The sequence below is a fragment of the Taudactylus pleione genome, unplaced genomic scaffold (genome assembly GCF_031769625.1).
Source record: "Taudactylus pleione unplaced genomic scaffold, aTauple2 ptg000161l, whole genome shotgun sequence".
NCBI lineage: Eukaryota > Metazoa > Chordata > Amphibia > Anura > Myobatrachidae > Taudactylus > Taudactylus pleione.
This window is the reverse complement of record NW_028284563.1, coordinates 3270812-3289449: the sequence shown is the minus strand read 5'-3', so window position 1 is coordinate 3289449 and position 18638 is coordinate 3270812. Positions and strand designations below refer to the sequence as shown.

Here is an 18638-nt window from a genome sequence, read left to right as displayed (position 1 = left end):
GATGTTTTTAGACTAATACATGGTATTTTGGTCAAACAAATGCAGAAATCAATAAATTATGCTTTGTTAATTGATTTGTTTCACCAGCATTACCCACTGTAAAACTAAATATTTGGAATACATTATTAATATTTAGAAAACAGCTGATTTGCAATATTGACTAATTCTAAAGCACCAATTTGTTTTTACTTGAAGGAAGAATAATATCATATTTTTCTAATTAAGAAAATAATGTAAATGCTAATATTAGTGTGGCCATTTTTAGCAGTTTATGACTACCATCCAAAGTTCATAATCATTACAATAAATATACTAACTATATTTAGTCTACTAATTAGTTAAAATTATGTTGTATTTGTTATGCTACATTATAACTAATAGCATAATGGCTTATTCAAACCCAATACCTGTCACTACCTAATGATTTCTTAATACATTTCAGTTGATTACAATCTTTAATTTGCATTCTCCAAGTTATATGACAAACTATGCAGAGCTACAGTGTGTACATAATAATACAGTAGTATTATAGTAGTAATAGAATACAAAAAAAAATCTTTCTTCTTTAGGTTCAATATCTTTAACGGCAATATGAGTGCATGAATATGATCAGCAACATTAAAGAGAATCTATTCATCGGATACTGTGGCTAAAACACTAAAACATTCACTTTGATCAAATTTTACCTGTCATAAAGCTATTATTACTGTATATAACTACATAATACTAATTTATTATTTATACAGCCTGTCGACTTTGAGTTTAAGGAAGAACTGCTTTTAATTGCCCCTACTCATCCATTATATTCTTACCATAATTGACCATTCATTTGTACTTTTATAAAATAAAATATTAAGGGACAAATAATTGTACAAAACTGCTGTATTATAAATATATATTTATATATATATATATATATATATATATATTTACCAATTGTGTTAGCTCTATAATTATTATGTGCTATAATTACATATGTAATAGGTAATCACATCATGTCACCTTCTTAGTTCTATCACCCATCATGTTATACAAAGTATAAAAAAGTTTACATTTGCAATATGTGGCAATGGGCAATGTTAAAGAGTTTAGGATGAAACAGTTTAAGTTTCAGAGTCATATTTCACATACAGTACAATAGCAGCCTAGTCATTAAACAGTGCAGATTTCAACCATTTTGAATACGCCAAACATAAGCTCTTGATAAGTATTCCTAAAAGGGAAAAAATATAGGTGAACGGTGAGTTGTTTTGCAAAGGGAATGCTTCTGTTTAAATAGCTTTCTTATTTTATTTTTTTTGCTTGTTTGTTTTTAGAAGCATTACTAATCATGAAACATTGCCTAATACCTATAGCAAGGTTTGATAATGTTCAACTCTTCTGGATTACAGATGGCTGAGTATGATGATACAGCAAATTCTCCCATCTCTTAACGATAAACATTTACTTTCGACCTAATTACTGTTTGTTACCATACAGTAGCATTTAACTACCACATGGAGTACCTGTATTTACAGTATATTATTGTCATTATCTATTTAAAACAAATCCCTGCAAACTATTAATTGAAGATATGATTATGAGGACACACCTCTAACTGCTAGGTATTTCACCAACATGCTATTTGATGAATCTTGAGACCCAGTTTGACATTTTCAGTTTAAGAAACAGGATTCGCAGATACCTCTTGTACTGTACACCCAACATATTTGAACCGTGGCATCAAGCATTGGCCTCCTCTATTTTGTTTTTTTTTTAACTAGCAAACCTTCAATTTCCTTAAGACAGAGGCAATATGGCAAATAGGAATTATTCCATTTTAGATACTGGAAGCAATTCCCAGTGCAAAAGACAGAACATGGACATACTGTATGAGTTGATGGGCTATTGAGGTGGTGCTGATGGTTTAATCGCGGGTTCCCGATTTAGATATGTTGCCCAGTAGACTAAGTTAAAGATCCCAAAAAGTAATGGAAATGCTATTCTTGATAGCCGGTCAATTTTGCTGACACTGTTGAATGTTTTCTTGGGTTCTGCAGGCTTTGGTTTTGATTCAATATCTTTTGGTTCTATGGTTGCACTTTTTGCAATGGTCGCCAGGCCAGGGTCCCGACCTATCGGTGGGTAGTTTGCTGTTGCTGATGCGTATGTGTTATTCTTCTTTATAAGAGGATCCTTCACCTTTTTTGGCTAAATAATAAGAAAATGCATTAGTATCAACAAACAATTTAGAAAATAATGTCTAACTATTTTTAAAGCATAGCACCATCTGTCATTGCAGTGAATTTGCTGAACATGCCAGGTGCATCTAGATGAGCAACAGAGTATTATAGGGAAAGAGCAAATGATTGGATGTATTTAAACAAGAAGCTAGAGCATGTCATTTTCCCCAGAGAATGACTTGCCATCTTTAAATACCCTGGCAAATATGTAATTATAGAAATATGTAAATATGTGAAAAAAATTGTCATCACTATTATTTTTAAAGAATACATAAATATTTATATTTAGTTAACACGTAAATACAGTAATATTTTCCTATTTTACATTAACAGTGTTTTCATATAATTTGTTTTGTAATAACTATAATTACAGAAGTAGCTTGTAGTTGTGGAACAAGGATGGTATATAATTTGATCAAAGTTGGCTAGTTCAAAAGTCTCAAATATTCACATTAAAATAGAGATTGTTTTATTTGGATTACTGCTACCTCCTACACTGAAATGGTGAATCTCAAACTATAATTTGTGGTTCAAAGATTGAGATTATGGCAAACAGTTGTAACAACCAATGTTGAAATAATATATAAATTATTGCACGATTAGCATTTTATTCCTATGTTTTATAGAATTTTAAACATGTTTTTAAATCAGACAATTAATATTTATGTGTTTGAGTTAAACATTCAAGTACTGTATGCAGTTAGTTTAAATGTTTTAGTCAACTTGAAGCTCAATAATTTATTATACATTTTCAAACTTTAGAGCTGATTAGACAAACTGGATAAAGAACTATTTTGAAACAACAAAAATGTTTTCAGTTGGTACACATTTATAGTGTCCTTGTACATGTTTGGGTAGAAAACCTGGTTCTTCCTCTTCTTAAGTGCTTCTTTCAAATTTTCTGTAAGATTATGGAATCCTAGCTACTTGATTATATATTACTATTGTATTATGTATTAACATTTATCTACATAGCACCAGTAGATTCAGTTGCACTTTACATATGGGAAAATTTACAGTAAAAAAAATTAGACTGCTATTAAGAAACAGTTAGGTAAGAGGTCCATGCTCAAAAGGTAATAATATTTAGGTTAAGTTAGGAGTTTAATACAAGGGTAAAATGTGTTTTGGGGCTATATCATTCAGTCACACTTGAATGTTGGTCTGAAGTTGAATAGTTGCTTGATTATAGAAAGAGAAAACAAGTACATTTTGTGTGAACTGTGTGGAGGGTTGGTATTTGGTTTGGAAAGCTTAGGTAGGTTCCTGTAAGTGTTCTGCTACTCTACAATTTTGGAATGATTTTATGTTTACACTTTATAGAGCTGCAGACACTTTGTAGCTGTTTATACATGAAAGACAACACTGTTTCTATCCTGAGTTGGACAGAACTTGGCCGGATCTGGCTTTCCATGAAATTGGGCATTTTGAGGCAGGAACTTGGCAGCAACAATGCGATCACAAGCAACGGCCCTGACTTGTCATGGAAGTGTCATGGGTGTGTATCTAATGCTCTGTGCAAATCTGAGTTGGGCATACAGGGAAGGGAAGCTTGTGTTTGATGGATCTCTAGCACCTAGCATTGTGCCAATTGTGGTAGCTGAAATAAACTCAGTGAACAGCACGGCTTTCCACTTTCACTCTGAACAAAATCTTGCATCAGCATAATGTCTCTGTCTTTTGCAGCTGCCTGCAACTGAAGCCACTTGTGTCCTAATCATCCCTTATAACTCAATATGCATTGGGTATGTCACTGAGAAAATTCAAGGGGTTTAGCCATAGAAACTAAAGGTGTTTTGGACCTCTCCATCTTTTCAAATGAAGTCATGGGCATGATTCATGCTCCCATTGTAAATAATGTCTAATTTTGATTTATATACAGTATTAAGTTAAAAAAGCAGATGCTATATATACCCCAGTGCAGTGTTTATAGTTTATAGGAGCCATCATTGTTTATGCAGTACTGCATTGTTTAAAGGTTATAATGTTTAATTAAATGTAAGTTGTAGTGCAGGAATCCTACAAGCCCAGAAGTGGAAAACTATATTCTTGATTTTAGAATCCAGTCAGATCAATGGCTGAGTGAGAATGCGCAGCTCCTGACCTTATTGGGATATACCAGAATCATTCATCAATATTGACTGAAGGTCAGAAACAAAAATAAATTAGTAGAGCAGATGCACTTTCATGTTTTTCTAATAACAAGTGTGTCTATAAATAAAAATGATGTGTTCATACTAAGCTATAATAGAATATTTTGAAATATTATGGATGTTAATTCTTTATAAATATCCCCCCCACCCCCACCCCCCAAAAAAAAAAAAACAAGCCCAAAACAATAAACGTGCAGTTGGAAATATGTACAAAAGAAGTGTTGTCGTACATTTACAAAATTGAAAAGGTTTGATTAGCTTTTTTTTTTTAGGACCCAATAGTACTGTGCATCACACTGTTACTTTCAGACAAAACCACTGGGTGGCAGTGTGCCACTCATGTTGATTGGCAGTATTGCATTTTATACATCAGAAGAGCAAGCAATACGTCAATCCCATTCATCATAAGGACCATGAAATATGCTATGCACGTTGCCTTATATATTGCCCATTGTAATATATTAACAACAATGCAATATAAGTATTTACAGTAAATGCTTTAAGAACTGAAGCTATTTGAATTAAAGCTGTAATCAGGATAGGAAGCAGTCCTCTGGCAGCTGATGAATAAGAACAAGTAGGCTTGTTCTCGCACACTATGGAATGAACATGTTACATAATGTCTAACTGTACATCATATTAACTTGCACTTTAGGTTTAGTGGTCCCCTAATAGATGGAAATGGGCAGTGAAAGAACATTTCCCATGCTGTTTAAAATATAAATATGGCCAGATACAATGACATACTTAGCTTCCTCTTCCAAAGCTGTTTTACAAATATATTTTATTATATTTATTTTGTTTACAAATGTATACTGAACAGTGATCTCAGTAGCCCCAAAGTCTGGAATACTGTCAGGCCCTGATCAATTTAATGACCTAGGGAAGATTTTAGCAGGTGCCCCTTAAATTGCAGCTAATCCTGTCTTCTCACTGGCAGCGGGTGCTGACATGATCACGGTGCTGGGAGATGTCGTGTGGTCTGCTGGTAGCTCTTCTGTCTCCTCACTGGCACTGACATGGTGGAGAGATACATGAGGGAGCCACCAGCATACATGACCTCTCCCAGCAGTGGTGCTACAGTCTATAACTATGTTGAAAAGCACTGACTGTAATGCCACTGCTGAAAGGTCACATCTGCTGGTGTCTCCTTCTGCCAAAGTGTGCTGCGTGACTTTGGGGAGGACCGCCGCGCCTTGCTGAGTATTCCCCTGGAGCAAAGGATCCCTCCTTATAGACCCTATCCCCATGACTACCTCTGAATAAAGAAAGCACATCATTCAATGCTACTTATATGACTACTTACAGTGTACATTCTGTTAGTAGGGGGTTGGGATATTCCCTTAGAACTAAGCTGGAATTGGGTTAGATTGATTTTGCCTTATGTCCCAAATCACTTGACTATACAGGGATCAGATAAAACCCTAAGCATTTACCCCATGCTAGTAGCAACGGCATATTAAGTGTGTGGGCACATGTGCAGCCACAGTGAAGTGGGTCCTCCCATACCAGATGTGCCTCTTGCCTCCCGTGCAGTGCGCTGACTTCCTATGTACTCTCCTGTGGCACCATCTTTAATTCGGAAAAGTGGAGCATGCGCATAAGAGAGCAAAGTGACAGCTCCTGTGTGACGCCATATTCCTGAATGTACCACTAACAAGATGGCATCGCACGGAGCATAGGGAGCTTGCACACAACATGGGACACACAGTGGCTGGTTCTGGGTGCAGGGACCATGTGCACTGCACACCTTGCACCCATTATAGATAAGCTGCTGGCTAACAGGGTTGACTAGAGTCTCCAGCACTCACATCCTGAGCATCCAGATGGTTACTCGGATAACCAATGTTCACACGGATGATCCATTGATGCATCCTTGGATGCAGCAGTGGATTAGAGAATTTGCGCAGGAGGCATTTATTTACACAAGATGCCTTCTGCAGCATTAGCATATTATCGCGTAGTCACTGCATACAAAGGCTCAGGTGTTGTGTGATATGCGTCTATCTTTGATTCAGCCTCTCTAGCATGGTTCTTCACACACTACACAGCACTGAAGGCAGCATTTATGGGCCCCAACCCTAGTCTGGGAGGTGATGATTCGCTCACAATGCAGTCACAGAAATATTTACATCTTACCTAACATTGAGCAGTTTTATCATTGTGTAGTTTGTTCATATGACTTCATTGGTTTTATCCAGCAAAACAATTTACTACTATTACTACTAATACTAACCGGTATTGCTAAATTATGCATCTAAACATATCTTATCCCATAACATCTCAAAATAAGAAGAAGCAGGTTTTGCACTGCCCCTGCATACAGTATCTGGTTTCTAAATGACCCCTACTGAGGGCAATGTATCCTACAGATCAGACAATGGTAACCTTCAGTAATATACAACTGAAAACATCTCAGAATAACATACCATGGATATATTATTCACGCTATGTTTGCATAGACCATTCTATAACATATATGGAAATATGATATTACCTTTTCTGGAACTACACTTTTCCCATCCCATGCATAACCTCGCTTCGTAAAATAGTTTACAGTTGCAAACTCGATCAATGCAGAAAATACAAACGCATAGCACACTGCTATAAACCAGTCCATGGCAGTGGCATACGCAACTTTTGGAAGAGAGTTTCTAGCGCTGATACTCAGTGTCGTCATGGTAAGTACAGTCGTTACACCTGCAAATAAGAGATACAAGAATCCTGTGATTATAATACTTTATGCATATGAAGTTAGTACAGGTTGAGTCTCCCATATCCAAAATGCTTGGGACCAGGGGTATTTTGGATAACGGAATATTCCGTAATTTGGAATATTTGCATACCATAATTAAATATCTTGGGAATGGGACCCAAATCTACACACAGAAAGCATTTATGTATTATATACACCTTATACACACACATTTTATACAATATTTTCAATAATTTTGTGGCTCAAGCAAAGTTTGTGTACAGAAATGAAATTCATTTATGTTTCCTATACACTTTATACACACAGCCTGAAGGTCATTTTATACATTATTTTTAAGAATTTGTGCTTAGACAAAGTTTATGTACATTGAACCATCAAAAATCAAAGGTGTCGCTATCTCAGTCATGCCAAAATAATTCCGTATTTCGTAATATTCCGTATTTTGGAATATTTGGATATGGGAGACTCAACCTGTATGTCAAATGTTTACAAAACACATTTCAGCACTGTTCACAAACTAATATATTATACAAAGGATAATTAAACACCCAAGGTATCACAAGAACAGTCATAGTCTCTATGAACTTAATAGTGTATCATTTACCCAGTGCCAAAGTAGGATAATGTTGCGCCCCCCCACCCCCCCCGAACAACTGACATAGTGACATTACGTTGAGGGGTTTGGTTGACGCCACCAGAAAGTATGGCACTGCCTCGAGTGTTCTAAGCAGACTCGGGGCAGGTCTACACAAGCGCTGCAGGCTACAGGTAGACATTCCAAGCCAACTGCAGGTCCATGGGGCAGCTCGCGCATTTACCTTAGAATGACTGTCAGGGGTTTATTTACTAAATGATGGCTTTCCAAAGTTGCCTATGATCACACTTTTGGTGCCAGGTGTGGTTTGCACTTGATGGCATTGCTGTTTTAAATTGTGTGCGCAAAACCACTAATAATCAGCCACATAACTGGTGCAAGAGAATAGTCTGAAATCAGATGGATCACTGCGTATGCCCTCCTCTGAATAGCTTGTACTTCTGACTACATGCCCACAGGACACTTGTCCTCAGGGTGTAATTGGCCTGTAAAGACGTATCTCTCTTGCACAACTATACGCTTTACAAATGCGCACTGATGATGATGGCGAGTATCAAACGAATCATCACGTTCTGTGCACTTAATCCTGGACCAATTACGGACGACTTGCGCTCATCTTTGCTTTGGCCCCTATGTTTGCACAGTCTCATTTCATACTTGCCTACTTTCCCGGAACGCCTTGGAAGCTTCAGAATCTACTGGCTACCCAGAAGCCCATTTAAGTCTCCCGGAGCCATGCCCACCACTCATTACAATGCCGGTAACCTCACCACTGTATAGATGAGGTGATTCTGCAGTCATGCCCCTGCACCACCCCTTATGCTGCGACGTGCCATACACACACTCCCTTACCCAACCCCCTGTTTCATGCCATACCGTGCACCCCTTATACAACCCACACTTTGCCAACCTGGCTGCCCTCTCCCAGAAGGGGGAGCCAGAAAGTCGGCAATTATGTCATGTTTGTACAAAGCTTAATGCAGTATGCCCATATATTTTGTAGTGATAAAATTAGGTTTCATTTACGGTAACATTGCAAATAACAGTTCTGAAGAGTTTAGCACTGCAATAAATTACGCTCCATAAATACTGTCACTGAATGGATAATGTTATGTTGCTTTATCCATAAAATATTAATGCCACACAAATGTTTTATTGTAGACTTGCAATGACACCAATTTGTTCTGTCTCTTGGGGATCATAATTATGTTTTGTTTGATCTAATTAGCCAAGGTTGCAATGAATATGAATTGTGCACCGAAATGCGGATTCAGCATTCAAAAATGTCCAACAGACAAAAAAAGTCTACTTTTTTAAGGATGCGTCTGAACATGTCATGCACATCACATGTCTCTTGGTTACCTTGACAACTGTAGATATTAATATATTACATCTACAGTACTGCAGTGTTTTCTGCAAGTTGTTCGTTATGAAAATTGTATGAATACCAAGAATGTCACTTAATGAGAAATGGATTTTGGCATTTAATAGGATATTTTGGAAACCTGTTATTTTATTTCATAAGGAAACATCAAATGCACAAATAACAGAATTATAAAATAAATATATTTTCTGCTGAGCAGCAAACGTAAGTGCAGAGGTTGTGTAATATTTTATATCTTGTTTTAGTATTTGCAGAGAAGTACTAATGAGTACAGAACAGTAGCAGTTGCTGTGGTAATTAATTGGCAGGTATATATAGTTTGACCATGGGAAATATTTTGGCCAGTTGGTCTTATTAACATGTCTCCTTCAAAACACCATCAAATGTGACTTTATCCAATAATATATGATAGATAGATAGATAGATAGATAGATAGATAGATATGAGATAGAAATATATATATATATATGATAGATAGATATGAGATAGATAGATGATAGATAATATAAATATATATAGATAGACAGACAGGTATATATAGACAGGTAGAGAGATAGATTGATAGATATGAGATAGAAAGATAGATAGATATGTGATAGAAATATATATATATATATATAAATGATAGATAGATATGAGATAGATAGATATGAGATAGATAGATATGAGATAGAAAGATAGACAGACAAACAGACAGCTAGATAGATAGATTGATAGATAGATAGGAGATGGGATGCAGTCAATATCTCGACTGCTGGGATTCCGGCGGTCAGAATGCAGATGTCGGAATCCTGATACGTTTCAGAATCCCAACGCCAGCATCCAGAGCACTGGAATCTCGAAGGTAAGTAGCGGGGTTGGGGGGAGGGAAAGGGGTTAGAATTAGGCACTAGGTTGAGGACAAGGCACTAAGGGGGGGTGGGTTATGTTAAGTAGGCGGGGAGGGGGAGATTAGATTCAGGAACTATGGGGGGAGTTAGGCAACTGGGAGGGAGGGTTAGGGTAGGGAGAGGTGGAGGGTTAACCCTGTTGGGATGCCGGCATTGGGATTCTGACCACCGGCATCCTTCACCCAATCCATATGATGTAGATAAAAAGATAGATATGAGATAGACAGACAAACAGACAGATATAAAGATATGAGATAGATAGATAGATAGATAGATAGATAGATAGATAGATAGATAGATACTGTAGGTACTAGTTAGATAGATATGAGATAGATAGAGATATATAGATATATAGATAGATAGATAGATAGATAGATTATAGACAGACAGCCTGAGTTGTGAACTCATTACTACTACCGATTTTCAGCATTTCCTCAGTGTTTCAGTCACATTCTTCTTCATTTAAGGCACACATCCACTAACAAACCTAAAAACGACTGCACAATTATGACATTGTAATCATGCAGATGTTATCGTCAGGTTGTACAGCATGTTCGGCCGATGATTAATGTCAGAAACGACCAGCGGGAGTGCACATCGCTGGTCGTTTCCGACATAATAGTGCACGATTTGTGCACGATTACTGAGAGATTGTACAATTACAATGAGGCCAGGGCCGCAACTAGGGGGAGCTAGAGGTGCACGTGCACCGGGTGCCAGATTGCAGGGGGTGAAAAAAGCTGACACAAGGTGGCTTGGGGGCTGCAGACTCAGAAAACGTCCATCCAAAAATGGCCACCGCCAAAGAGGAGACAAATGCTAGAGGTCCTTACTGGCCCTCTAGTGTCTGTCTCCTCCTAGGCGGCGGCCATTTTTGGATGGCCATTTTCAGCAAATTCCATGCGGACAAGCTATCTGCATGGACTCTGCTGAAAACGGCCATCCAAACATGGCCGCCGCCTAGGAGGAGACAGATGCTAGAGGTCCTACTGGACCTCTAGTTTCTGTTAAGCCAGCGCAATGCACACAGTGTTCCCAGCACCGGGAATGCTGTCGCTGCCGGGAGAAGATGTTGAAAGCTGCATCTTCTCCCGTGAAACCCCCTGGCAACGAGCATAAACCCCCTGGCAACGAGCATGAAACCCCATGGCAGGAAGCATAAACCTCATAGCAACGAGCATAAACCCCATGGCAACGAGCATGTAACCCCATGGCAATGAGCATAAACCCCATGTCAACAAGCATGAAACCCCCTGGCAACAAGCATGAAATCCCCTGGCAACAAGCATGAATCCCCCTGGCAACAAGCATGAAACCCCATGGCAACAAGCATGAAACCCCTGACAATGAGCAGGTAATTTTAAAGTAATTAGAAGCCTTACTGTGGGGTATAAAATTGTGTCGGGCAAATATGTAAGTGGACCTCTAGTTTCTGTTAAGCCAGCGCAATGCACACAGTGTTCCCAGCACCGGGAATGCTGTCGCTGCCGGGAGAAGATGTTGAAAGCTGCATCTTCTCCCGTGAAACCCCCTGGCAACGAGCATAAACCCCCTGGCAACGAGCATGAAACCCCATGGCAGGAAGCATAAACCTCATAGCAACGAGCATAAACCCCATGGCAACGAGCATGTAACCCCATGGCAATGAGCATAAACCCCATGTCAACAAGCATGAAACCCCCTGGCAACAAGCATGAAATCCCCTGGCAACAAGCATGAATCCCCCTGGCAACAAGCATGAAACCCCATGGCAACAAGCATGAAACCCCTGACTATGAGCAGGTAATTTTAAAGTAATTAGAAGCCTTACTGTGGGGTATAAAATTGTGTCGGGCAAATATGTAAGTGGCACTTTGGTAATAGGCATTACAGTGTGTGGCATAATGTGTAATGGGCATTATGGTGTGTGGAATAATGTAAGTCACTATACCCCGGACGTCTGAGTAGTGCACTGCCTTATGGAGGAGAAAGGACAAACTTAAGGTACAGGAAGGAGGGAGCGCAAAATTGCTGCCTTGCACAGGGTGACAGATATCCTAGTTTCGGCCCTGATGAGGCAAATCGGAACATCAAATCATCAACATCGTCCTCACTGTACACCTGTGTCGTATCTTCAGATCGGCCTAGAGTGCAGGCCAATCTGAAAATCCGGCAGCCAACACAATACTTCTGGATGGGGCAGGGGAATGATATATCGGGCGGTCATACACCAGATTGTGCCGTTGCTGGGTACACACATTGTCTAGTGTGTATCTAGCTTAATAACCTAACCTACAAAACAAAATCATGTGTTCTTACGTACCACACCCATTACCAAATTAAACAAACTAAGTAGAATAAAGATGTGCTTAATGCAATTGCTGAAATGATGCTTAAAGTTGTTTTGGGCTGTAGGACCAAGTACTGATTTAGGGCTAAGATTCTATAGTTTTTGTTAATAGTAATTTTGAGACTCATGAAGGGAAGGACTTAGCATTGGTGCCATGGCATGCAACCAATCATACCGTATGCCCTCATTAAAAATTTATAATAACCTTTTCCTATTCTATTAACTTTCTATCATTGCACCAGGGTTCTGGGTTATGGGAAAAGTAGTCTGGTGAGTTACATACTTCTAAAAAAAGGGGACTGTCCTGAGAGCACTATAATACATGGGAGCCTTACCTACATGGTATCCCACAGCATGAATCATAAGGTAGACATTGTTTGTATGTCTGATAAGAGGGTAAGCATATTGTACAGTGCCCACTCTTGACAGTATTGTAAACTAACTTTGCCATCAGAGCCATAACTAGACTTTTTGGTGCCCTGTGCCAGAGAGAGCATTGGTGCCCCCCCTCATTTTTTAAATAGGGACATAAGATAGTGCACCTGAAAAAGGGGAATGGCCTCAATGGGAAGGGCCAGGGAAGAGATAGGGGAGGCCAGGAGATGCTGGGGATAAAAGAAGAGGAAGCTACAAGTGATAATGATAATAGGAAAACTGACAGGCCCAAACAGCGACCCTGCCCTGCGGTGCCCTGTGCCATGACACAGGTCGCACTACCCTAGTTACAGCCCTGTTTGCCATAAATAGGCATTCCTTAACTGGGAATGCCTTAACTAGGTTTCCTGAATGGCATACATTTTACGATGGTAACTTCACCCCTACTGAGTCCCTGAACTATGACAGCTGCACTTGTGAAACATTTGTGGGGACCCTTGGGGCCAGGTTGTAGGAAACACAAATCTAGACACCTTCATACTTCAAAACATTTTCATAGCGGTTGAGTTTTAAAAGGAATCGGGACAATTATTTTCAGTTTCATCTGCTTTTTTCAGACCTAGTGGAGAGATATATCAAAGCTTGGAGAGAGATAAAGTGCCAACCAATCAGCTCCTAACTATCATTTTTCAAACACAGCCTGTAAAGTGACAGTTAGAAGCTGATTGGTTGGTACATTATCTCTCTACATGCTTTGATACATCTCCCTGTGTTTTGAAAAATTACTTTTAGGAGCTAATTAGTTTGAACTCTCTCTATTTAAGCTTTGATCATTCTCCCCCATGTTGTGAATGGAACACTGTAGTTTACAACCACAGAGCACATACCTCCTCCTTTGTAACCCCAGGCTCCAAATACTAATACACCCAATGCAAATTTCATCTCATAGTAACTTGCATAATGATTACTATTGAATCTGTTCTGCATGGATCTTAGTATTGTTTTGCGCAGGAGGTCTGATCCAGGTCCTAAGCATCTGGGACCTTTTGAAACAGGTTGATGTCACAGGGATTCACTGTTTCTGGCCCCACAACCAGACTATCTGCTGCCATTATCAGCAGGAATCCAAAGTTACAGTATGTCATGGCAAGGTGTCTTAGCCTGCCTGTTGCATATACTGTGTGCAGCAGGTAGACTTGATGGCATTAGCCACCTGGAGCTGCCGGCGTACGCAATGAAGTCAACAGTAAGCTTCAATATTCATCTAACTTCACTGTGTATAGACTACATCATAGAAATGAACTGCGATATAGTAGGGAGCACATTATTGTCATTATCTACTAATTTATGGACACTTCAACAACACTGGTTTACCATACTTACATTCAATGGGAACCTATGTCTGAAACTTACCAAATACAGTTCTTGCAGGAACAGACTCTCTGTTGAGCCAGAAAGATACCTGAGACAGTATGACTGTCATAATGCATGGTAGGTAGGTTTGGATGACAAAGTAACCAATCTTTCTTTTTAAATGGAAGTGGGTTGTCATGACAACATATTCACCTGGAATATAAATAGAAAAAGTATTTTAGATTAGGACAAAACTATAATTTAATCAGCACACTGTAGTATTCTATACAGTATCTTATTACTCATACTATTGCTTCTTTCTATAGGCCTTCAGTCTGCACCTGGTTTTTATCCTGACTAATAAATCATTCCTTTCTATGGGTCCACCTTCTCCTGCTTCATCTATGAATTGGCATAGCACAAACCTCAATCCTAAAACCGCTGTCCTTCTATTTACACAACCTCTCTTGGAAAGCCAATAAGCTTATTTGGATTTCCATATCACCTCTATGGAGAAGATGCACAAATGTACAGTATCTAGCCAAAACAGATATTTCTCAATCTGTATTTTTCCAAAAGTATTGAATAGCTTTCTACTATTTCATCATGAATGAATTACTACCACTAACAAGCTTTCCGAAACTGAGCTATTACATTTTACACTAGCCAACAGAAGCTACTTACCTGGCATACAGTATCTACTTGTGTTAATAACGCGACAACAAACTCTACCTCTCAGACTTGCTTCTTATTTATCAACCTTCACTCAGAACAGTTATTTGTTCCAGACATCTAATTTGTCTCCTAATCTTGTTACATGTATCTAATAACATCTTCCGAAAGTGAATATATACAGTATATAGAAAAACTGCAATAACTTGGTTTATGCGCCATTTGGGTTGATAGTTAGACTTTCTTAATATTATTTAAACCTAATAGTGAGTGTGTATTTCATTATTAAACTATTGTTTAAAAAAAATGGGTGTTATTGTATCTGATAATGCTTGATGTAAACATGGCACATTTGTAACTTTGTCTATGCATCAGCCCTATAATTTCAGCATTGACTATTGCAATGTCCTTCTTACTGGTCTACCCCATACCAGACTTTCATCCCTACAACCCATTTTGAAGGCTGCAGCTTGAGTCATTTGATCAGGACCGAATAATGACTCTCTCCAAACTAGGAGAATCAGACCACAAGAAAATGGCTGCCACTCCGTGTGGTTCCCTGCTTATGTGCATTACTATTTCAGTGAAAATGACTGCCTATTTAAAGGGAGTAAAGAATCTTCTAGTAGTTACTGGTTTTCTCCTATAGAAAGATATAGGGACATTACCCATGCTGGGTAATAATACTATGCGATAATATGAGAGAGCAACTTGTAGTACTCATAATAGGAGATGTATCAAACATTCTAAAAAGGACAAGACGAGAAGTTCCCCATAGCAACCAATCAGATTCTCCACTTGTCCTCTTTAGAGGTTTGATACATCTCCCCCTTATTCCTACTGTATATGTGAGCCCTGGACACATTTCTACATACAATAATAAAGTATCAGTGTGCCAAGATATTATACAGTAAAATGTTTTGAAAAGAGAATCCAGTTAAAGAGATTATATCCATTACACCAGCATTTCTGCAATGATCTACTTCGTCCCCGTTGGAAATATGTGTGTACGGGCTTGTGGATGGACTAGAGTTTCTGTACACACCAGCGGGTGCCTTACAACTACAAACAGCTCAGTTTCTTAACCAGTGTAGTGGTTTATTGGTGTTAGTGTACAGCCGTACTCACTGTTATACACACTGTTTTCATGGAGCAGAGTGAGATGTCATACAGCTCACCAGATAAGCTAAATTCTTTTGTAATTCCGTACCTGATCTGTAGAAGGTGAATGCTATGCTATGCAAAAATAGTAGATAAGCTAAATTCTTTTGTAATTCCGTACCTGATCTGTAGAAGGTGAATGCTATGCAAAAATTGTGGTTTTTCATTCATTAAAATTAACAGTAATTAATTTAGATTTAAACATTTTTCAGTTGCCTCCGCTGTGTTTTAATACGCTTGCATATAAAATTTCACAATCATGGCTTGCAAACTGTGGATTTGTATATATATATATATATATATATATATATACAGCCGGTGAGAGTATACAGCTGTGCAGGATGCTGGAAACACTTTGGATGCAGGTAATCGCAGGCCATCACTGGAGCTAAGTAAAAGACTTCTGTCTCTCACTGTGGCACAGTAACAGTGACAAGATGGCGCCAAGCATGCACAGGTCAGTGGCTACCGTGGAACATGGAATGAATCCTCTCTGGAAGAAAATTGAGTCTGCGCAGCGGCGTATGCCACTTTAAACTGCCACAAACACATACCCTTCATGACAACGCCACAACCAGCACACACACTGCTCTTATTAGAACAATAGCTAAAGTCAAGTGGAACAATAGAAAGACAAAGCAAATTAGCCATATGTACTCGAGTTATGCAGAAATGGAATTGGAGATGCTAAAAGGATGCTCAGCACAAGCTTATCTGGTGCGCCGTAACCTAGTGACCTGGTGCACCGTAAAAGGCTATTGCTACTATTTGAGCAACAATGTATGAGGATACATCTGTACTTTGCATACTGTATATTTTGTGTGCTGAATGGTGGCTATAATGGATGCAGGTAGTATCAAAGCTACCATCGTTGCAGGTGGTGTGGTGGCTACAGTTATCTAGCTACAAAATAGATCCACCACTGGTCATAAGTGAGCTCCACAGGCTACAATAGTTCACCATTTATTGGTTGGACCATTCTATATAATAATTAACGGTGATCAGTCTTGTCTCAGTCATGCGCAGTGAGAGGATTATTGCACTGGCAACTGCGAGTAAGTATAGCGGGACATTGGCGGAGCGGGAGCACGCTGAGGTGACCTGGCATATGCTGGATCCAGACAATACTTTTTAATATACTGTAAACTTTATACAGTTGTGTACAGGTACAAGTTGAGTCACATTGTACTTGGCAACTGAAACACACCAGGTGTCTTCTGCCATATGGCATCTTGAGGCAGGAGCAGATCTAGATTCTTGCTTTAGGGGAGGCGGTGTGTGTGTATATATATATATATATATATATATATACTAGCTGGAGTACTCAGCATTGCCCGGGATTTTAAGAATGTTTGTTTACACATCATCCTCCAACCAACCTCTCCTTAGGCAGGCCTCACAAAAAGTGTGACAAACTTTCCCATCAACAGTCCAAAGGTTTTCAAAGGAAGTGGGACCTGTAATGGTGTAAAGCAAACTTCGGAGATAGAAGCATTCAAAATTTGTAGGATGTACAGTGTAAACACGGCCAAGAGCTTCTGTTGCTCTGATACCAGGATGACCATCTACAGCGACTCCCTGATTTCTGCGCAGAAAAACTTTGGGAGAAGCATTCCATGTGTAATATTTTGGCAGCTCACAGTACAGCAGGATCCTTGCAAAGTCATAATTTTGACCCAGTTGGAAGAAAGAAGTAAATGTTGTTGCGCAATTTGGTATAGTCAAAGAGTTGAGAATGCTGGCAAAGCCTGCTAAAGCTCTCTTCGATAATAAACATTAAGATCATGACAAAACCATGACAACACAAAACGCTTGCTCCAAGGCCCTACCCATATGCCGTGAGGCCCCACAATGAGCGTCCTGCAAAAAATTATGTTTTTAAATTAATTAAAAATTAACAGTAATTTCGATTAAAAAATTTTTCAGTTGCCTCCACCATGTTTTAATACGCTCATATGTAAAATGTCATGATCTTCACTTGTAAACTCTGGAATTGTATAGAAAGACAAAAGTACAGAAGGACAAATTTTCGCTTTGATATAGTAGAGAAGATAGAAAAGAAAAAATAGTAGATAAGCTAAATCCTTTTGTAATTCCATTCCTGACCTGTAGAGGGCAAATGCTATGCAAAAATTTTGTTTTTTAATTAATTAAAAAGTAACAGTAATTAATTTCGATTTAGTAGAGAAGATAAAAAAGAAAAAATAGTAGATAAGCTAAATTCTTTTGTAATTCCGTACCTGATCTGTAGAAGGTGAATGCTATGCAAAAATTGTGGTTTTTCATTCATTAAAATTAACAGTAATTAATTTAGATTGAAAAAATTTTCAGTTGCCTCCGCTGTGTTTTAATACGCTTGCATATAACATTTCACGATCATTGCTTGCAAACTGTGGATTTGTATATATATATACATAATACATATATATATATATATATATATATATATACAAATGTGCATATATATATATATGCACAAATCACATGTAAATATATATATATATATATATATATATCCATGGATGACAGCACCCCCATACTGCACTAGTTACTGGGAGGCTCACTTGCCCATCTGAAGCATCTATCATTCTCAGCCCCTCCTCCCACACACACCCTGGGGACCAACCTACCTGGCCCTGTCACTAGAGCCACTGAGATTCGGCCCGGTTCCAGAGGAGGGGGTATGGCCTAATCACGGGAGGCATGGCTATGCCCCCTAAAAAAAAACGTTTCTGCAAGGTGGTGCCAGGCTTCGGCTGTTCTGTACATTGCACAGTGGCTATGATAC

At 38.7% G+C, this 18638-nt stretch overlaps 1 protein-coding gene across 2 annotated transcripts in view; it reads right to left on the bottom strand.

Annotated features, from left to right (window-relative positions):
* Positions 1-957: 957 nt before the first annotated feature.
* The window catches only part of GABRA1 (gamma-aminobutyric acid type A receptor subunit alpha1), a 131846-nt gene continuing 114165 nt past the window's right edge, over positions 958-18638 (bottom strand). Inside the window, exons 4-7 of one of the 2 annotated variants that reach the window (XM_088475065.1) lie at positions 14078-14230; positions 6890-7075; positions 3086-3123; positions 958-2175 (exon numbers count right to left, since the gene is read on the bottom strand). In XM_088475065.1, the coding sequence (XP_088331191.1) occupies positions 1885-2175; positions 3086-3123; positions 6890-7075; positions 14078-14230 (668 nt within the window). In that variant the 3' untranslated portion in view covers positions 958-1884. Of the gene's footprint in view, positions 2191-3085; positions 3124-6872; positions 7076-14077; positions 14231-18638 lie in introns of both variants that reach the window. The other variant, XM_088475064.1, reaches the window with a different exon arrangement.